Source organism: Patella vulgata, chromosome 5 (assembly GCF_932274485.2).
Source record: "Patella vulgata chromosome 5, xgPatVulg1.2, whole genome shotgun sequence".
NCBI classification, from domain to species: Eukaryota; Metazoa; Mollusca; class Gastropoda; family Patellidae; genus Patella; species Patella vulgata.
The window spans coordinates 6,580,316-6,602,995 of NC_065883.2; the positions used below are offsets into that span (position 1 = coordinate 6,580,316).

The 22,680-nt window shown below is 38.6% G+C and overlaps 1 protein-coding gene across 3 annotated transcripts in view; it reads right to left on the reverse strand.

Moving 5' to 3' along the window:
* Positions 1–217: 217 nt before the first annotated feature.
* Positions 218–22,680, reverse strand: part of LOC126822116 (FMRFamide-activated amiloride-sensitive sodium channel) — a 51,629-nt gene continuing 29,166 nt past the window's right edge. The window contains exons 2-3 of one of the 3 annotated variants that reach the window (XM_050550873.1): positions 12,236–12,318; positions 218–3,459 (exon numbers count right to left, since the gene is read on the reverse strand). In XM_050550873.1, coding sequence (XP_050406830.1) covers positions 1,708–3,459; positions 12,236–12,244 — 1,761 coding nt within the window. In that variant the 5' untranslated portion in view covers positions 12,245–12,318 and the 3' untranslated portion in view covers positions 218–1,707. Of the gene's footprint in view, positions 3,460–5,424; positions 5,559–12,235; positions 12,319–22,680 lie in introns of those variants that run through there. The other 2 variants (XM_050550876.2, XM_050550874.1) reach the window with 2 other exon arrangements.

The window sequence follows — 22,680 nt, forward strand, 5'->3', positions numbered from 1 at the left end:
AAATGGGTACCGACGTGCAAATGAGAAAATGTAGGCAATGACGTACACAGGAATAGCGAGCAATTGGTCGAGTCACGTGGATTGACGTGACACTCTGAATGAAATACGCAATGCCTGTCTTCATTATCCAGGTAGGATATATAAACCCTCTTTCATTTCGTCAAAGTTGGGATTGCCTTTTAAACCCAGTAGATTTTGTGCTGTCAATACACAAAGATATTAGTTAATATTTTATTGCATGGTTTATAAATACTTTATAATACACAATCTACACACATGGTATGAAAATATACACACATTTAGCCATAGTTTTACATTATTTCTATCGCTCTCACTTTCACTCAGTGACGTGCAGAAGTTTGATAGTGCCCGTGGTTAACTCTTTGATTGTCGTCTGCTTCCCAAGACCAAATATATAGGACCCACTACTCAGAAATGGGAGAAAGGAAGAAATGAAATGGTTATTATAACGTTCTACTGTTCTGCACCGACTGGGCATATGTCATACAGTGTGCATAGGGGAAATTTTTCCCGGACAGCGGCGCTACAGCCTACTCCTATATCAAATTCTAACTGCCAAGGGATCATTTACGTGCACACCAATGTATAAACGGGACCTCGGTTTTTTGTCCTATCCTAACAACTAGACAGGTGTCCCGGTTAAGCCCTCCGTCCTGCACCACTGACAAGAGTAAAGCACGACGGAAAAAACCCGATGAACACCGGGAAAGAACCCGCGACCTCCAGACTAGCCAGTCAGCGTGGCTCCTGAGAGGGGAAGACATTTTAAATTACATGAAATAACATTGTATTCATACTAAATAGGATAGCTCGTACAACAAAAAACATAATTTATTTTCCTTCTTTAATTACACCCCGCCTCACACCCCCACACCCTTGAAATGGTTACACGGGAACGTCGTCCTCTCAGTAAGCTACAGCAAGTTTCACTATAGAAATGCCTTTTTGTAATGCACGTGTTAAGGGTCTTCTATGTAATATAATTGTAGAAAGTCACATATTTTAATTCGAACACAATATTATTACTTGTACTAGTTTTTGGTAATTTGTTTATGACGTCACCCGTTGAATTCAGCGACGCAACTAAATTTATATAAAATGAATAAAGCACACACACACACAAACACATAATTCGCACACCAAACTAGTTATATACAATGGAAGTTATAACTACAGATATCTTATTTGTTTTGGAACAAGACCACTTTAGAATGTGTTTGTCTCAAACTGTACACGAAGAAATCTCCAAGAAGCCGGTAACGAGGGTTTTTTATTTTCCAGTGGAAGTGGACTATTTCCATATTGAAAATTCATTTATCACCCTGTTGGTAGCTTAACCTAAAGCTTCTTAACTGAACGTGTGGAAATATCCGCCCTCGCCGACCGATTGAAAAAAAAGACCCACCCAACTGAATATTAGTATATCGTGAGGGTCATAGACAGTTTGACGTCTGCTATTTTGATTTTTCGAATTTTTAAATATTTCTTTTACAAACTAATAATACAATGCATGCTAGGACATTATTAAATATTAAAACCTAAAAAAAACTATTCACTCAGTTGTTCATTCGATAAGTGCAAATTCACACTTATTATATCGTATTTTTTATTCATTCATTCAGTCATTCGATCATTCATTCATTCATTCGATCATTCATTCATTCATTCATTCATTCGATCATTCATTCACACCGACGACTCCAAACCATCATGACGTATAAATTGTCTTCTCTCGGCCTGCTGCTGTTGTATCACACCATTTGGTAAAGTTGTTTTTTCGGGCATTTGGCGAGTTTCGGTATAAAATAGCAACATAATTAAACGTATAATTAACTCAACAAGTTCCATAATAGTCAACACTGATATCCCCATCCATAATCCCATTGTACCCCCAATATCCGCAAACAAATCCGCCATATCGTATGCCGGCATTTGGCGGAATTCTACCACGCTCAAGTCTTCTAAATAAATGTTCACACGCAACAGATTTTGCCGGATTAATTTGGAAGCCCGCTCGGCTTGTTCTTTCTCCTTCGAGGAATAGCCTTTGTCCATCGTACTATCCTCCTTTTGGGATTCTTCGTCGGTAATGTTCGACAGGTACGTATAGGCTTCGTCGAGTTGGCTTTGGGCGATTGTGCCATTATACAATAACTGAAGAATATTCAGTTGATAAAATTCTAAAGGCCAATACGACAGCGAAACGGATTTCTGAAAAGTCGTTTCGTGACAAGGCTGGACACATTTACAAGAAACTTCGTAACTTCTATCCGTGGTCATTTCGTGACTGACGTGTTCTTCACAAATAAGTTTTGGCAAATAAACATTCGGTGGATAGTTATCCGGATGAGCCACCATTTCCCGCCAGTTTTTAATGTAACCACAAAATGGCACGGAGTGGGACGAGGGTAGTTCCGGTAGATCAGACGATTTGCATCCGCATTTTTCAATAATTTTTCTTTGTTTACACAGCTGAAGACACGTAAAAAAGGTATTGTTGTAATTTTCAGAACCTTCCAAAATGGAGTTTGAACAATTGCCATAAGGTTCGGACAGACGGGTGTGAAGCACGGCCTTAAGGCCAATGGAAGACGAATAACCGGGCGGAACGTCAAACCCGTGATTGACGGGACTGGGCATGGTGTTGGGGGCATGCACTACTACCCTCACACCAGCACTGTGTAAAATATTAGAATGTATGTTGTACACACCGTATGTTCCCAATGGCGGATTGTCATTGTCCACAGCGATGATTAACGAGAGGCCATTTTCAGGACCCGTGGAGTGCATCAATATTTTGTCGGAATTCCCTCGGTTAAACGTAAAACAACTGTAGTAATTCCCGTCAAATGACGTCGTGAAATTCGAACCCCCACACGTTTCTTTGTTAAATCGGCAATGAAGCATGAAATCTTTCAGTTCGTGTCTCACATATTCGGCTTCATCTCCCAAATTTTCGTAAAAGGCTCGTATCGACGAAAGGTGAGCCGATTGTTTTCCGAATTTAAACTTATACACAAATTCCAACCACTTTTTTAAAGCTGCGTCCGGTAAAGATAATAACTTTCTCACTTTTCTTAAGGAAATCGGTTCAATATTACAAACTGTTATCGCAGGAAACTCGACTGGCATACTATCTTTCACCTCGGACACCTCCACAACTTGGAATTGTAGATATTTTTTGACCAGCATGGAGAATTGAACCGTAGCAGCGGCAAGACCGATGATCACAAGCAAGGTCCAAATAAGGCGTCGTTTGGTTCCCTTGGAAGACACAATCCGGGCTAATCCATGAGCACTGCTCTCAGAACCTAATTCTGCTATAAGGGAAACAGCGTTCGTGTGTCTGCTGGGCAATTCGTTCATCCTAAGAATGACATCGACTTTGTTTCTAGCCTGAGTACAAGATGGCGACTCTTCATACTTCATCTGTGTAACCTAGAAGAGACAGAGGCAAAAGTATTAAAGGACAATATTGGTGCCAGTCATTATCACATATGTGATAGAGCTGGTTAAACACATTCCAAATATAATTTTAACACAGAGATCATTGCTACGATAGGACAATATTGGTGCCAGTCATTATCACATTTGTGATAGAGCTGGTTAAACACATTCCAAATATAATTTTATCTCAGAGATCATTGTTACGATAGCTGAGTAATTCAGTTTTTCTGAATCGGAAGTGACGAACGCCAAAGGAAAACATGAGTCACCTCTCTATATAACTGACTGATGTGACGAATGATAACGGATATACGGGCGAATTTCTGCTCACTAATAATTGCTTCGAAGACCAAAAGTTGTTGTGTGAGACTGTGAGAGGATATCTGACAATTCATAAAAAGAATTGACTGTCACTAGATAAGTGAACACGAAAGAAAAACAGAAAAAGTCCGTGCATTACCATGTTTTTATAAGGTATAGAATGAATATAAACAAGGGAATGTACGGACTATTTCTATTTTTCTCGTGTTCTCTTATTTAATGACATTCAATTACTTTATTGAATTGTCAGGTATCCTCTTACAGTCTCATATAACAACTTTTGGTCTCCGAAGTTCATCCAGATTTTCAGGCGTGGTTTACCCTTGTCAGTGATGCAGGACAGAGGGCCTGACAAGGACAGCTGTCTAGTCGTTCGGATGGGACGAAAAACCGAGGTCCCGTGTACACATTGGCGTGCACGTTAAAGATCCCTTGGCAGTTGGAATTCGATATAAGAGTAGGCCGTATCCAAAATCTTAGACAATGAAAACACGAATTATTTGTCAATTTAAATCAACATTGATGTTGTGATCTTACGATTAAAAGATGGGCTTCTGATATCCAATAATTAAGACAAAATAAACATTTTACCGTTGGTACACGAATCGTGTACCATGGTGCATTTCAGAGCCATTTTTAACAAGGGACTCGTAGAAAGAGGCTAGATATATTCCACAAGTCATGTCAAACGGTGACGTCATATTCTTATCTGGAGAGCATGCGCAATAAATACCATCGGTATAGAGTGGAATAACCAGACGCTACAGATTGCCATTGGATTGAGACTTCTGGGGTATTTCGGCGAACATAACTGATTAGAAATTGCAGTAAAAACAGAAACGATTGAATGTAAATCAGATTATATACATTCATATTAAATTATTGTATACGTTGAGACCAATTTGTGTCTATTTCTAGATCCCAAATATTAGCGACTTAGCTCCTTTAAGATCTGTCAAATAGATATTCAAGTATAAAAATAAAAATGAAATGAAATGGGGTTTAACGTCCTACTGTTCTGCTCCGATTGGGCTAATGAAGACGGGCATAGGCTATAACAGTGTGCTATGAGGGAAATTTTACCCGGGCAGCAGCACCATGGCATACTCTTATATCGAATTCCAACTGCCAAGGGACCTATTATGTATATCCCAATGCGTACATATTCAAATATAAATTATACACGCACAGCACAGTTAGAAAAGAACATCGCATAAATCCTTTTCTTTGGACACCCGATTTGAAATCTTAGTCTTGTGTTTTTTGATAAATTGGTGAGACTGCAAAACGCTAAATCTGTACATTTACAGCTAAGAACATCAGTATATATTCTAGTAAACACCATTTATCGCCTCCGACCTCCCCCCCCCCTTCACGCCTTTTAGTGGGTCAAATACTGTAGGCTACTTACCCAAAACTAAAGCTACCCCAAGAGTCCATCCTATACATATTTGAAATCTTAGTCTTGTGTTTTTTGATAAATTGGTGAGACTGCAAAACGCTAAATCTGTACATTTACAGCTAAGAACATCAGTATATATATTCTAGTAAACACCATTTATCGCCTCCACCCCCCCCCCCCTTCACGCCTTTTAGTGGGTCCTGTCACTTGGTCAAATACTGTAGGCTACTTACCCAAAACTAAAGCTACCCCAAGAGTCCATCCTATACATATATTCCCGCCATTTCTAGGACAGTTAGTAATAATGTGACACATACAAATACTATAAGTTACTTATACCACGAATAGCTAGCTATATTAGTTCTCGTTATTTCCGGCTAAGTCTACGGTCTCGATGTATATATAACTAGTATGAATCAATCAATCCACAGTACTCTGTAAAAAGTGGTATAATTGATATGAAAACAGAGCTGTAAGTTAGTTAAAGTAGCCAACGAGGACTCGTTAGTTACCATCAAATGATCAAATCAAATAATAGCCCATGATTTACTGTCGCTTACTGACTCAATTACCCTACCAGATATATAATATGATATAATTCGCGACATACTAACCGATATTATTAGACATGCCAGACACATAGGGGGGTATATGGTGTATCAAGGAGTGATAAGGTTGAACGTCCACTCGACACAAACTAGGTCATTTCGGGACTAACATATATGGTTCAATTTCATTTCAATAATTCGTTTGCGCGTAGGGGTATTTAGCAGTGGGAGGAAACCGGAGAAAAGCCAAGAGGTTGAACAGGAGACCCTACTCCTTGTCACGTATACAGCCGGGACTTTATGATACAACGCGCACGTGCTATCCATGAAATGAAATGGGGTTTAACGTCCTACTGTTTTGCCCCTAAACTGGGCTAATGAAGACGGGCATACGCCATACAGTGTGCTATGAGAGGAATTTTGCCCGGGCAGCGGCACTACGGCCTACTTTTATATCGAATTCCAACAGCCAAGGGATCTTTTACGTGCACGCCAATGTGTACATGGGACCTCGGTTTTTCGTCCCATCCGAACAACTAGACAGCTGTCCTTGTCAGACCCTCCGTCCTGCATCACTGACAAGGGGAAACCACGCCGGAAAACGTGCTATCAAACATCACCTCTTGACTAGTGGAATCCGAATAAAGAGTTAGCAGTAGCACACTCGATGGTGTGTGCCCGTCTTCAGTAGCCCGTAGCACACTCGATGGTGTGTGCCCGTCTTCAGTAGCCCGTAGCACACTGCATGTTGTGTGTCCGTCTCCAGTAGCACACTCCATTGGGTGTGCCCGTCTTCAGTAGCCCATAGCACACTGCATGGTGCGTGCCCGTCTTCAGTAGCCCGTAGCACACTGCATAGCGTGCGCCCGTCTTCAGTAGCCGTAGCACACTGTACGGCGTGTGCCCGCGGATGGAGTAGAACAGAAGGTCATTAAACCCTATTGCATTTCGAAAGTACACAAATTAGAACACACGATCTCATATATTCGCCCGGTTGTCAAAGCACAATTATACGACGCGCGTGTAATTATGAATATAAACGTCAAATTATATACAATAAATATCTACGTCGTATATACCACGTGGACTGTTACAAGTGAAATATAGAGATATTTATCTAAGTAATGGGTGTATATATGAATTATTCAATAGATGACTATAATTAATAGCAATATTAACAGAATATTGAACGTTCATAATCAATATAATGAGAGAGAGAGAGAGGGAGAGAGAGAGGGGGGGGGGGTTAACGTCCAACTGCTCAACTCTGAACCGAGACATTAGCGTTTGAATTATAGGCCTAGCCTCGATCATCATTACTAAATTCGGTATGATAAAAAAGCATATTCTCGATTATCCATTTTTGGATTAAATCATCAATGAGCGTTGAGCAGCAAATCGGATTCAAACCCAGCGGAAATCCAGCGGAGAGGGATGCTTAACGTCCACTAGACACAATCTAAACTATATCGAGACCAACATGGTTAAATTTTATTTCAAGGAATTTATTTAGCGAAGGGGTCGTTGGCAGTGGGAGTAATATGTCCACCTGACCTCAGTAGTTCATCCCATCCGAACGTCTATACATTGTCGCTTACCAGGCCCTGCGTCCTGACAGATGAAGTTGCTGGACCAATGCAAAGATCGAACACGGGACCCCTACTCACCTAGCCACCGTGGCTCTCCCGTTAAAAGAGAGAGAGAGAGAGACAAACTAGGTCATTTCGGAACTAACATATGGTTCAATTTTATTTCAATAATTCGCTTGCGCGTAGGGGTCTTTAGCAGTGGGAGGAAACCGGAGGACCCGGAGAAAACCCACGAGGTTGGACAGGCGACCCTACTCCTTGCCACGTACAACCGGGGATTCGAAACCACGCCAGTTGACTCAATGACAGACTTTATGATACAGCGCGCGCACGCTAACCATTCAGCCATTCGACCCCCCTCCCGTTAAAAGAGAGAGATAGAGAGGGAGAGAGAGAAATGGAGTTTAACGTCAACTCAACACAAACTAGGTCATTTCGGAACTAACATATGGTTCAATTTTATTTCAAAATTTGCTTGCGCGTAGGTTTTTTTTTTAGCAGTGGGAGGAAACCGGAGGACCCGGAGAAAACCCACGAGGTTGGAAAGGCGACCCTACTCCTTGTCACGTACAACCGGGGAATAACTCCCCCGTTTAGATATGTAACTGGATAATCGTTGCGTGATGAGACCTACTCTAGCTCAAACCGTTAAATAATCTACGCTGGTGGGCTGTCATTTATTTTCTTTAGTACTAATAAACGACCACTCTATGTATTTATTATTAGTCATAACATGTCAGAACAATAATTATTTCTCAGCTAGGATTATGCAAATAAGCGTTTAACCGGTATTCATGAATATTTATTAAATCAGAGTGACGTTGTCAGAATAGTGCAGCCCGTTTGGTTACAAGAACTACATGAATTGGAACCATTTTGGTTTAGTCAGACGCTGACTCCCTAAACAGGAGTTCTGGGTGTTGGTCAACGAGACAATTCTCCGGCTTTATAATTAAAATACAGATCTATTTCGTTTCGGTTTTTTATACTTTTGACGGTGCACTACATGAATAACTGACCGGTTGTAGTGGAAGGTCGCTTCAGGGGTCATACGAGCGGCGTTTGACTCTATGACGTCAGACATTTGCATGGGATACACACAGTTCCGTACACCACACGCCAAGAACTTGCTGCAATAAGCCATTTCATTGGATAATCCCTCACATCAACCAAAGCGCGGGTTATATATAACAACTCTTCCAACTAAAATATGAACAAAAAACGAAAATGCTTTAATCAGATTGTAATCTCTGGACCCTTAAAATAGACAAAAATGGATCTAAAAGCACATACAAATTAACACCCTTTTTTTAAAAATTACGTTCGGTGGAGTACACAAACACTCCTAATTTAACACAGTCGTGTGCTCCACCTGTATGGTCTATTCTACACGTTTTATTATTATTATTGTTTTTTAATTACTTTCGCGTTGTCTTCTTCCGTATGTTTTCTTTTTTTTTGTTACAAACGGCGCTCAAAACCATTATATCTGTAGAATACACGACACGTGTACTGATTTTAAAACGTTCATTGTGTCTTAAATAGTTGATATAAGGAACCCGTACATTAAGCGAGAGAGAGAGGGTATCTATTTGACATATCTTACAGCCCCATCTTGTAAGAGAGAGGGAGAGAGAGAGAGAGAGAGAGATGGGGTTTAACGTCCACTTGACACAAACTAGGTCATTTCGGGACTAACATATGGTTTAATTTTATTTCAATAATTCGCTTGCGCGTAGGGGTCTTTAGCAGTGGGAGGAAACCGGGGGACCCGGAGAAAACCCACGAGGTTGGACATTAAACTAACATCAGTATTGATTGCAATGGACCCAAATTGAATTCTAATTCGTGGTTTTAATTTCGAATATTGGATATAGTATTACTGTCTCCTTAGTGGTTTCGTTTATCCCCAAGCGTGCAGTTTTCACCTTATGAGTTTTCAAGGAGAATACAGTGAACATGATCTACGATCTACACTGTCAATCTCAAAGATATCTAAAATCAACACTTCTCAAAACTCACTGAGTTAAAGGTTTTGCTCCTTTAAAGATACATTATGTAAGATTTAGATAAAGAGCTGACCATTCCTGCTATAATAGCTCAAAAATAGATAATGTAAAATGAAAATGTTGAAATTTTCATTCAAATCACTGTTTGAAGTTTTGACAAGATGTGTTCATTGTGGTAACCAGGGCACTGGTATATTCGAGACTTAGCCTAGATTTCCCATTTTTAAATTTAATTTTTAAATGCCGAACCGTTCTAATCTAGTTAACACATCTGGAGTATCCGAAGCCATCGAGAGTTAATTATGGTCTGGATACGTTAAAGATATATTATGTAAGATTTAGATAAAGAGCTAGCCATTTTTGCTGTAATAGTTCGAAAATAGATAATGTAAAATGAATAATTTGAAAATTTCATTCAATTTACTCTATTGCGAGAGAAGATATTAGCCTTTGAAGGTTTGACAAGACCTGTGTAATAATTTCAACCACCGTACTGGTTGTTCGAAGCTAAGTCTCGCTCCTCCATTTTTAGCTTAAATCAAAATATGGCTGAACTTTTCTAATCTATTTGATATCAGAGAAATCCGATGCCATCGAGAGTTGATTATGGCCTGGATAAGTTAATTAATGTCTAATTAATAATTTAGAAAACGTTTCAGGCCTAAAGAAAGACGTGCAATAGGCAGATTGAGCCCTCGCATAATGTATGCCTAATTATTAGTTTATTAAACATTTCAGGTCTAAAGAGAGACCTGTAATAGGCAGATTTAGTTCTTGAAAAATGTATGTTTAAACGATTGTATCACTCTTACTTCCCAAACCTGTCAGAATATTCCATACATTGTCGACTATATTAATATAATAATGAACACGGTATTTTTTAAGACTTCTTTATTTATGAACAAAATTGATTAAATGTTTCAAAAACGGTGGAACATTAATCGCTATAAAACCACCTATATATCTTAGCACGTGGTGGATTGGCAACGTCTGAGATCATTTAGGTTTGAGTTGGCATTCGGGGTTAAATTATAAGTTTGAGATCATGAGAGGATAGAACCGATCGCCACGAGATCAGAAAGGAGTAAACAGAAATTGAGAGAGAGAGAGAAAGAGAGAGACAGGGGGAGAGAGGGGGGATGGGGTTTAACGTCCACTTGACACAAACTAGGTTCTGTCGGGACTAACATATGGTTCAATTTTATTTCAATAATAAAGGTCGGACGGGCGACGGAATCGAAACCAAGCCAGTTGACTCAATGACAGACCTTATGATACAACGCGCACACGCTAACCATTCGGCCACCCAACCCCCCCTACCTAGTTTTCAATAATTCGAGATCAATAATTGGTCGGGGCGGTAATAAAGTGCCAATCCATCACCTGGAGATATTTATATCCGACTAACCGAAACGCCATTTGAAATCCTCCGTACTTTATGATGAGGTTGTTCAATTTCCGTTTTGAAATTGATTTAAAAATGGCTTCTCTGGTGGCCATTAACCGCCATTAGAAGCCATCAAACCGTTTCCAGACCAGAAACACTTTCAATAAAAATGTTAAAATTAATACATTTTTCTCAAGTCGAACTATGTAATGATTTTTCTGTGTTATCGTAGTAGACTGGTGTCGTATAATGTATAATTTAAAATCTCGGTATATTTAGTTGGACGTCTCGCAATGCCCTTAGAGATTTGTTTATGACGACTGTGAAGACGCCCGTGCTAGTACATGTATATAGTTTTCTAATATTAAGTCTTCCTTAAAGGCTCAATACCACTCTTGTTGTAACTGAATAATATGTCCAAATCTTTATTCTGGTCAACAAATTGTACTATTTTACAATATTCCAACTAATTGATGATACAAATTTCATCTTAACACACCTAACTGACGTAAAGCTTTTCAAATGTGAATTGGATTTAAAAATATTTTTGAACCCTTTGGACAAGTAAAATAGGATTTAATGGATAATTTACACAACAGGTGGGACACTAACACATCTAGTACTTAGAATAAGGCTATTTTTTTCTGGAGCTGTCAAGCCAGCCAGAGTGTTATTGTCCCTTTAAAGGTGAAATGAAATGAAATGGGGTTTAAAGCCCTACCTTTCTGGTTTGACTGGGCTAATAAAGACGGCTTCATCTTAGAGAAGCACTGCTCTTTTAAGAATTTAACATTTCGGCACTAATATATGATTCAATTTTTATTTCATTTATTCGCTTGTGCGTAGGTTTCTTTAGCAGTGGGAGGAAACCGGAGGACCCGGAGAAAACCCACCACGTTGGACAGGCGACCCTACTCCTTGTCACGTACAAGCGGGGAATCGAAACCACGCCAATTAACTTAGTGACAGACCTTATGATGCAACGCGCATGCGTTAACTATTCGACTACTCAACCCAATTTATCTGGTAAGAAAACGCAGCTGCGATATTAGTTTAATATATAAAATGAAATGAAATGGGGTTTAACGTCCTACTTTTCTGTTCCATCCGGGTGAATGTGGGCGAGAGCAGAGGAAATGAAACGAAATGAAATCGGGTTTAATTAACGCTTTACTTTTCGGCTCCAAAAGGACTAATGAAGACGGGCATTCGTCATGCAGTATGGCTATGAGGGAAATTTGCCCGGACATTTGCCGGATAATAGCTTTTCCTCTTAGCCTTTGTTGAATATCAACTGCCAAGTTTGATACATAAAATTTAAATGAAATGGGGTTTAATGTTCTATGTTTTTCGTACAAGCCATCATCCCATTTTTCATCATGTTTTTTTTTTATTATACCCATGTTTGCTTAAAGATGATGCATTATACGAAAGCTAAGTCTGCCTATTGCAGGTCTTTCTTTAGACCTTAAATCCTATATAAATGATTAATTTGATATTAAATAACTTACCAAGACCATAATCAACTCTCAATGCCATCAGATGGCTGCCATATAAGTAAATTTAAATACGTTTTGTGGTCGATGCGGTTACCCTAAAATTGATAAATGAGACTTTGTTTATTATCGTAACAACGGTAGTAATGACAATCGAGGCTAGGCGAGTTCTTGGTGCGCTCTGCACGGAACTGTGGGTAAACCCCTAGAAACGTCAACGCTGATTGATTAATCAATGTCTGACGTCATGGGGTCAAAAATCGCTCGTATCACCCCTGACAGGACCTCCCAATACAACTTGTCAGATCTTCATGTAGTATAGGCCATCGAAAGTATAAAAAAAACGAAACGAAATATAGATCTGTATTTTGATCAGATTGGTTAACCCCAGTGTTTAAAGGAAGTGGTGTTCTCTTCATCGTTATTTTTTGTTCTTATTTTCTATTTGGGGATCACGTGGCTATGTGGGTAAGACGCTAGCTCGCTAGCCTGGAGGTCGGGTGTTCGATCCCTGCATTGGCCGAGAAAGTTCATCCAGATTTTCCGGCGTGGTTCCCCCTTGTCAGTGATGCAGGACGGAGGGCCTGACAAGGATAGCTGTCTAGTCCTTCGGATGAGACGAAAAACCGAGGTCCCGTGTATACATTGGAATGCACGTAAAAGATCCCTTGGCAGTTGGAATTCGATATAAGAGTAGGCCGTAGTGCCGCTGTCCGGGCAAAATTTCCCTCATAGCACACTGTATGGCGTATGCCCGTCTTCATTAGCCCAGGTTAGGAGCAGAACAGTAGGACGTTAAACTCCATTTCATTTCATTTCATTTCATTTCTGACAAGGAAAGCTGTCTAGTCGTTCGAATGGGACGGAAAACCGAGGTCCCGTGTACACATTGGCGTGCACGTAAAAGATCTCTTGGTAGTTGGAATTCGATATAAGAGTAGGCCGTAGTGCCGCTGTCCGGGCAAAATTTCCCTCATAGCACACTGTATAGCGTATGCCCGTCTTCATTAGCCCAGGTTAGGAGCAGAACAGTAGGACGTTAAACTCCATTTCATTTATTTTCTATTTTGTTGTGTTTTTGTCTTTATCACAAAATGAAATTAACTCGGAGATATTTCATGTGATATCGATTTAAGTTCAGCATTAAAGTGACGCATCTTTGAATTTTTTCAATACTTTTTCCGGTGATTTTTTCTGACGAACTGTAGCTTCGTTCTTGGGAGATATCCCATGGGAGATCACATCAACCCTTTAGGTATAAATAGCTGTCTGTAGAATCATGTTATAAGAATTAATGGCACCGTGTCACAATGTCAGCGTTCTTCCAATTCCCGCCTTTTTCTAGTCTGGGTTTATTAAAACCGTTCTGTTGAAGGTCATCATCTTTTTATTCATATAAAATAAGGCAGAATATAAAATATTTTAATTTCAAGCGCTATTTATTGTGGAGTTTTGGCGCTATAGAAATGAAATGGATATTTATTATAATTTTCTTTTAATTGAATTGAATTCGACCGTTGGTGTGTAGATCAATAAGACTTTATATCTTTATGTCAAAAGTTCACAAAATGAAATGAAATTTGGCTACGCTTCTCCACCGACAGTGTCAATGAAGACAAGCATGTATACCGTGTAGGCCTACTATGAGGGAAATTGTGTTCTACTCTTTATTTCATTTTCTTTGCAAGAGCCACTCGCCCCCTTCTTCTACAACCCTAGGTGGCCTGGGTGGCTGCATGGTTAGGTCTGTCATTGAATCAACTGGCGTGGTTTCGATTGCCCGGTTGTACGTGACAAGGAGTAGGATTGTCAGTCGAACCTCGTGGGTTTTCTCCGGGTCCTCCGGTTTCCTCCCACTGCTAAAGATCCCTACGCGCAAGTGAATTTTTGAAATAAAATGGAACCATATGTTGGTCCCGAAATGACCTAGTTTGTGCCGAGTGTACGTTAAATCCAACTTCTATGGCAGAGTTGTCTTCCGTGCAGTTCACACTAACCTCTCCTAACGGCTCATTTGACTACGCCACCAAGATTCTTGGTATCGATAGACAAAGATAAACAATACAATGGAAACCAAATAAATTATAATATATGTATTACCATGACTATATTAACATAGAAATGAGGTCATATTTATCGTAAAATAATATAGTATTTACATATATACAGGCAATGGTCGCAAATACGAACTGCGCATATCATCGTGCTAATTTTAGAATATATACACGTAGATTTGTTTACCTTTATAACGCGATCGGAAGGCCTAATATATTTACAAATGAAAAATGCAAATTTAGACTGTTATTTTTTTCGGAGGTGTAATAGTTGATGACATTTTCGCCTAAAATCGATCTGATTTTTTATAGTTCAAAATTTCGTTTTACTTTTCTTTACTACACTAGCATCTGGAAGAGTTGTTATATTACCGGCGTTTTGGTTGAAGTGAGGGATTAGCCAATGAAGCGGTCTGTTATGACGAGTTCTTGGCGTGCTATGCACGGAACTGTGGGTGAAACACTAGAAACGTCAACGCTGATTGATTAATCAGTGTCTGACGTCATCGGGCCAAAAGCCGCTCGTACGACCCCTGACACGACCTTCCAGTACAACTTGTCAGATCTTCATGTAGTGTACGCCATCGAAAGTATTAAAAAAACGAAATGAAATATAGATGTGTATTTTAATCAAATTGTATTTCAACTACAATCACTAAATGTCATGGATAATTTATTCAGTACAAATTGGTCTGTGGAAAAGGTGTAAATGACTTTTCCAGAATTGGGTTAATTTATTCGCCGTTTATTTTGAAAAATAAAATGAAAGTTATTTATTCATAGCCACAAATTTTTATCTGGTTTTAAACGATTCCAGTAGGATGATTTTAGGATCATTATCATAATACTTGACAGGAAATAGAGAGATATAATTCAAATTCACATCAATTGTAAAATGTTTATAAAGTGATCAATTCAGCATAAAATTGATGTAGACGAAAATAAATGTTAATGTTGTAGTAAATGACTAATGAACACTTTGAATTCTAAATTCGTCATTACACTTCAGGGGCTGGTCGTTTATAAATGAAGGGGAGGGGGTGGGGGTGGATGGCCGAATGTGGTTAGCACGTACGTGCTGTATCATACGACCTGTCATTGAGTCAACTGGCGCCGTTTCCATTTCCCGGTTGTACGTGACAAGGAGTAGGGTCGCCTGTCCAACCTCGTGGGTTTTTTCAGAGTCCCCCGGTTTCCCCCCACTGCTAAAGACCCCTACTTATGCAGAAGCGAATTATTGAAATAAAATTAAACCAAATATTAGTCCCGAAATGTTAAATTCTAGAAATTGCAGTGCTTCTCTGAGATGAAGCCGTGCCCAGTTAAGCCAGAAATGTAGGACGTGAAACCCCATTACATTTCATTTCATCTTTAAGGAAGACTTAATATTAGTTTGTGTCGAGTGGACGTTACCTCTCCCCCTTTCTTTTTATTTCAAGTTTGTAGCTATGTGAACAAATTTATCACTAAGAACATAAACGAGTTAAAATTATAGAAAAAATACATTTCCATTTATAGATTATTTCCCGACTTTTCGTTTCACTCGTGTGAACTAGACAGCAACCGACAGAGCTTTCCATTTGTATTTAGACGAAACTATTATTTTTGTATTGAAATCTACATCAGCATGCAACCGTCAAATAACATGTTTTACGTTTCTTACAAAATAACGGAATTATTAACAAAATCAATCTCAATCACTTTCAGAAATATAAAAGCTTTTTTCTCTCTGATTTTTTTTTATATAAAATTTAATTTGAAAACATGGAAACTTTAGATGATTTGCTTGCTGTTGTTTTCGCGTTTCTCATGGCGGAATATAAATTGTAGACAAGACGGAAAGTTAAAAGTCAAAAACAAACAACTCATAATATAAAGATATATCAATGTTCTTCAATTTATTTAGATTCAAGTTCCGATACGCCATTTGTATTTTCTCTAAAATATCAAATTCCTCCGGATTAGTTTTCTTCAATTCATTTAGTTTCAAGTTCCGATACGCCATTTGTATTTTCTCTAAAATATCAAATTCCTCCGGATTAGTTTTCTTCAATTTATTTAGTTTCAAGTTCCGATACGCCATTTGTATTGTCGATAAAATATCAAATTTCGCTGGACTAATTACACACCAAATGTGTACTCAGATTGTTAATTTAATTAAAGAGAGAGAGAGAGAGAGAGAGAGAGAGAGAAATGGGGTTTAACGTCCACTCGACACAAACTAGGTCATTTCGGGACTAACATATGGTTTATATTTATTTCAATAATTCGCTTGCGCGTAGGGGTCTTTAGCAGTGGGAGGAAACCGGAGGACCCGGAGAAAAAACCCACGAGGTTGGACAGGCGACCCTACTCCTTGTCACGTACAACCGGGGATTCGAAACCACGCCAGTCGACTCAATGACAGACTTTATGATACAGCGCGCGCACGCTAACCATTCAGCCATCCAACCCCCCTAATTTAATTAAACATACATTATGCAAGAGCAGGTCTTTCTTTATGCCTCACATGTTATATAAACTATTAATTAGACATTTATAAACATGAAAAGACCTTAATTAACTCTCAATGCCATCTTATGTATGGGAGTTGCACTGGATTTGAATCCAATTTGCTGCTCAACGCCCATTGATGATTTAATCCAAAATTGGATAATCGAGACTATGCTTTTTTTTTTATCATACCGACTTTCATATTGATCCACAGTGAATATTCGCTAGTCTGCGACAATCACTGATAAGGATGACATCGATGCGACTTAATGAGCCATAAATATTAACTTTTTTCCTCCGACAAATTAAATTCTAAAACATTTTATAATAAAGTATTTCCTATTTTAGAATTAGTAAAAGACGTCATTCTGCTCGAATCTGTAACGTCTTAAGTAAACAATGCACGCGCCATTGAGCCAATGATTGCCGCCGCGTGGTATGACGTCATTTGTTGAAGGCAGCCATCTTTTACAGAGATATTAGAAGATTTTCGTAATACTCTGTGAAACAGATTGACCGACTTTAGTAATGATGATCGAGGCTATAGCCTAAAATTCAAACGCTAATGTCTCGGTTCAGAGTTGAGCAATTGGACTGAACTTTTCGAGTGGACGTTAAACTCTCTCTCTCTCTCTTCTCTCTTCCCCCCCCCCCGCCTTACTCAATGGGGTTAGTGAGCTGGTGCTTCATATAAGATAGCCAAGCAAAAGGGATGGAAACGAGAAAGGGAGAGAAAGATTAAAATAACTTTCGCCCTTCTTTCGTAAAAATGGTGAGCTGTGTCAATTTCAATTCATTAAACCATTTCACCAAGAGCTGCATTTTCCATTAATAATTGTAAATAAAACCAAGGCTGCACTCTCTATTAATATCGTCAATTAAACCAAGTCACCAAGAGCTGCATTTAACATTAATATTTTCAAATAAAACCAAGGCTGTACTTTCCATTAATATCGTAAATCAAACCATTTCACCACAAGCTGTATTTCCCATTAATATCATTAATAAAATCAAGGCTATAGTCTAGAAGTAAAGGATAAAACAAACGCGGGGGTATAATTACCCGACTTCTCCCCTCCTTCTATAAACAATCCCAAATAACCCAACTTAAATGACAATACAAATAGTCAAGTGGCAATTATTGACCATCCCAACAACTAAAGCTTTCGGGAGATTACACAGTAGACGGTGGTAAGGTATTCGTTAATGGTCCAAAATGACAAAATCTAATCTCATTTTATTATGGCCATAATCTATAAAGAATCGTTTAAGGCTTTCGATACACGATCAGCGGCTTAGCTTGTAGTTATTATTAACTCTCTGGTTTATTGGCGAGTTGTCTTTATCGTGTTTTATAACGATGCGAATTATACTGTGTCTAAAACTAATATCTGTCCGATTCTTATAGATGATAAAGCATGGTGGGTTGTATTTATGGTTTTTAATCAAGATTCAGTCTTAAATCTGCCTATTGCAGGTCTTACTTGGGACCTTATATAAAACAATTATTAAATATTTATTAACATGAAAAGACCTTAATCAACTTTCGATGTTATCTTATGTGTCGGATTTTCACTGGATTTGAATCCAATTTGATGCTCAACGCTCATTGATGAGTAAATCTAAAAGTGGATAATGAAGACTATGTTTCTTATTGTACCGACTGGGGCTAGCCTAAAATTCAAATGCACATTCTCTTTACATCATCTAGTTTTTAACTATCATAGTGAGAATTGTCAGTTCTGTATCTAATCTTCCATAATGAATCTTTAACTCCGATTATTTTAGACCTTACTATTTTCATAAAAATTCAGATTATATTGTGCCTGAAACTAGGCTAAATCTATTTGTTAAGGCTAGCTCAATTTTTTGCAAGGTCGTTGAGATGTAGATAAGGATAGGGCACGTGATGCAGATGTACAACATGAATAGGGACCTCGTGCGTAATGTATGCGTTTGTGATTTTTCGCAAGACCTTAGAATATGCATGTGCAGGATCAAGAGTCTCAATGGCCATTCTGCGATTTTCTGCGGTACAGAACACACGCGTAAGTCTCACGCACGATTTTGCTAAACATTCCACCGTTCACGAAGCAATCTCAGACTTAAAAGTTGGGAACTTAGAAAATGTTTCTAATGTGCCTCAACTGTATTGAATATTATATTGGGTAATACTTTATAGCGGAAAACACTGCAAAACAACCGAAGACACCACAAAACTACCGGAAAACAACATGTTATACTGAATACCGGAAAACACCGGAAAACACTAAACACCAGAAAACACACTAAATACCGGAAAACACCCTAAATAGGTAAGCCGACACACATCAATTATTGTTCAAAAGCTCCTTTCACCCAAAACATACATTCTCTGGCATCATAAAATCTCAGATTCTCCGTTTTCATAGGATATGTACTCAGAAGACCGACTTTGAGTCAGCATGTACATTGGTATTTAGCAAACTACGGGAAAGGGGATACTCCAAACGCTATCTACGACGTATAAAAAACAACACTCTAGCTGAGCTTGCCGCCAAAGAAACAAATAATATACAATCAGCACATAAAACCAATATTTGTGGCCATCCAAGATGTCAAACATGCAAAATCTTAAACATATCCGACCATTTCCATAACAAAACATCTGGCACAAAATTCCCAATATTAGACCAACTTTCATGCAGTAGTTCAAACATAATTTATCTTATCTCATGCAGAAAATGTGACAAGCAATACGTAGGGGAGACTCAAAATGCACTTAGGGAAAGAATTAACGGTCACCGGTCTGACATAGTCACCAAAAAAGACAAACCTGTCTCAATTCATTTCAACCAACCAAATCATGACATTTCAGATCTCATTGTCACGCCAATAGAAAAGACCAAGAGCGACTTTGAAACTTCAGAAGAAATTAAAACGTTTAGGCTAACAAGAGAAAAATTCTGGATTGACAAATTGAAAACAACAGCCCCCCTAGGTTTGAATATTCATACGGCTAGCGCAATAGCTCCTTTTGTAGTTCCATTTAGCGCAACAGCAGCAAGTGCGTCCAAAATCATCAGAAAACACTATACTGATCTCCAAGAAAATCACCCGAAAATATTCACACAGAAACTTATAATTGCATATTCTAAAAATAAAAATCTGAACGACATCCTAGTGCACAGTAAATTAGATTAAATAAGACCAGTCTCCACCCTGACCCAAAACAAACCATATATCAAATCCTATGCCTAACCGTTAGTAATTAAAATCAATTAGATATAAGAATCCCTAGCCGTAACCCGGTGATGTGGAACAAACACGATTTTTTTATAAAATCCAATCCGTTGTAGGAAACACACTAATGTGGCTCTCTCCCGAGAGCCTCAAATTTATTTTTTTTTTTCTCTTCAGAAACAACAATACCAGAATACCAGAAGCACCACCCAAGGAAGACCATCAGCGCCACCAACACCAATAAACAGTGAAATCGCCTTTGTATATAAATCTAATGTATTGTATGTATTTTAATAAAACTAGGAAATATCACGAACTAATTTTTCATCATCCTAGGTCAGTGCTTATGTGGAGACTTAACCTCTCCCCCCAAATTCTTAAACCTACCCCCACCCCGCACAAAGAGGACCAGACTCCGGGTTACCTATTTAGGGTGTTTTCCAGTATTTAGTGTGTTTTCCGGTATTTAGTGTGTTTTCCGGTATTTACTGTTTTTCCGGTGTTTTCCGGTATTTACTGTTTTTCCGGTGTTTTCCGGTATTCAGTATAACATGGTGTTTTCCGGTAGTTTTTTGGTGTTTTCCGGTATATAGTATTGCCGTTTAGATTTGTGTTATGTAATTTTACGACTTCCCACGTAAGTTTGGCCAAGAAATGAAATTGTGTAATAAGTTCTTTTTCTTCCCTGTTTCTTCTACCTATATTTTCTGCCCTGACTAATATCGAGATAGCGAACATGTGGTGTGGTGAGGTAGATAGTGAATCAATCGATCATTTGTTTACACATATCTTAAAATTACAACCCGATAGTGTTTAACTTGTCAATTGCAGCCTTATCAACAGGATTGCATGCAACCGGCGAGTAGAAAAATAGCTAACGTTAATTTCAGTTTTTGTATCATTAATTCCGAAAAATGCTTCACAACAGATTGTATTTATCTATTTGTTATTTGCGCTAGATAAAAGTAGTGTTTTGTATCATAAGGTCTGTCATTGAGTCAACTGGTGTGGTTTCGATTCCCTGGTTGTAGGGTCGCCCGTCCAACCTCGTGGGTTTTCTCCGAGTCCTTCGGTGTCATCCCAATAAAGAACACTACGTGCAAGCGAATTATTGAAATAAAATTAAACCATATGTTATTCGCGAAATGACCTAGTTTGTGTCGAGTGGACGTTAAACTGCATCTCTCTCTCTCTCTCTCTCTCTCTGGGGGGTTGGATGGTTGAATGATTAGCGTGTGCGCGCTGTATCATAAAGTCTGTCATTGAGTCGACTGGCGTGGTTTCGAATCCCCGGTTGTACGTGGCAAGGAGTAGGGTCGCCTGTCCAACCTCGTGGGTTTTCTCCGGGTTCTCCGGTTTCCTCCCACTGCTAAAGACCCCTACGCGCAAGCGAATTATGTAAATAAAATTAAACCATATGTTAGTCCCGAAATGACCTAGTTTGTGTCGAGTGGACGTTAAACCCCATTTCTCTCTCTCTCTCTCTCTCTCTCTCTCTGTCTCTCTCTCTTTCTCTCTCTCTCTCCAAAATATATCAGAGTACATGTATAGATCAGTAGGTGGAAGGTTCTGACAACCAAACAGCTCTTATCCTAGCGAGCCAGGATATAATTATTGAAACCGGACGATATAATAAGATCGAAAAACATAAAAAATATATAAATGTTGTCATTTGAGAATTGTTGGAAATGAATTTTACTTTCTGTGGTGCTGTCTTTCATATTTATCCGTAAGAAATGTTTTTCGCGTTATTTCAGGTCTTTTCCACATCCAAAGCTAAAAAACCCGATGAATCACTTAGACACTAGTAACAAATAATGCTTCATCTTACAAAATATCTAAATTTTAGATACATATTAGTTATAGCAAACTGGACGTTAAACCTCATTTTATTTCATTTAATTTCATTTTTATAGCATTTTTTTGGTTCGCCTGTAATAAAGATCAAATTCAAGAGAGTATTACATGCTTCGCTGCCATTCTTCTTACACATCTCTTAATAGAAGTATTGATTAAGATACGATAGATATTTCAATCTGTTTGACACCATTGTTTCGTGAGTACATGTACTGACTTTATTTAGTCGTTTTAAGCTGATGATCGTAATTTGAGAGAGTTGGAATCCTTTTCAAGTGACGGTATCTAGTCGTTCGGATGAGATGAAAAACTGAGGTCCCGTCTACACGTTGCACGTAAAAGAACCCTTGACAGATGGAATTCGAAATAACAGAAGGGCGTAGCACCGCTGTCCGGTCAAATTTGCCCCCATAGAATACTGCATGGCGTGTGACAATGTTTCTTAGCCCAGTCGGAGGAGAGGAGTAGGACGTTAAACCCCATTTCATTTCATTGCACAAATATTTTAGATAATTAATCGTTTGAAAATGACCAAAGTTTGATCAACAATATTTCCAATAATTTTGTAAAAGCAAGATACACAATGACTAAAATAGACGATGTGTTATCGATCTTGGAGAATTGTTTCAAGAAACATTGAGCGGTTGTATTTCTTTATTCAAGTTAAAGCCAGCAAGTGAATCGGTTTCTAGGCCTTGATATCGTGTTATTTTGGGTATTAAACCCAATACCGTATTCATTCAATTTACACAATTAATTTATTTGTAATGGTTGAGTAGACTGATGTCTTTTCTGGTTCGTTTCTCGTTTCTTGCCACGCTAAAAGCTCTATTT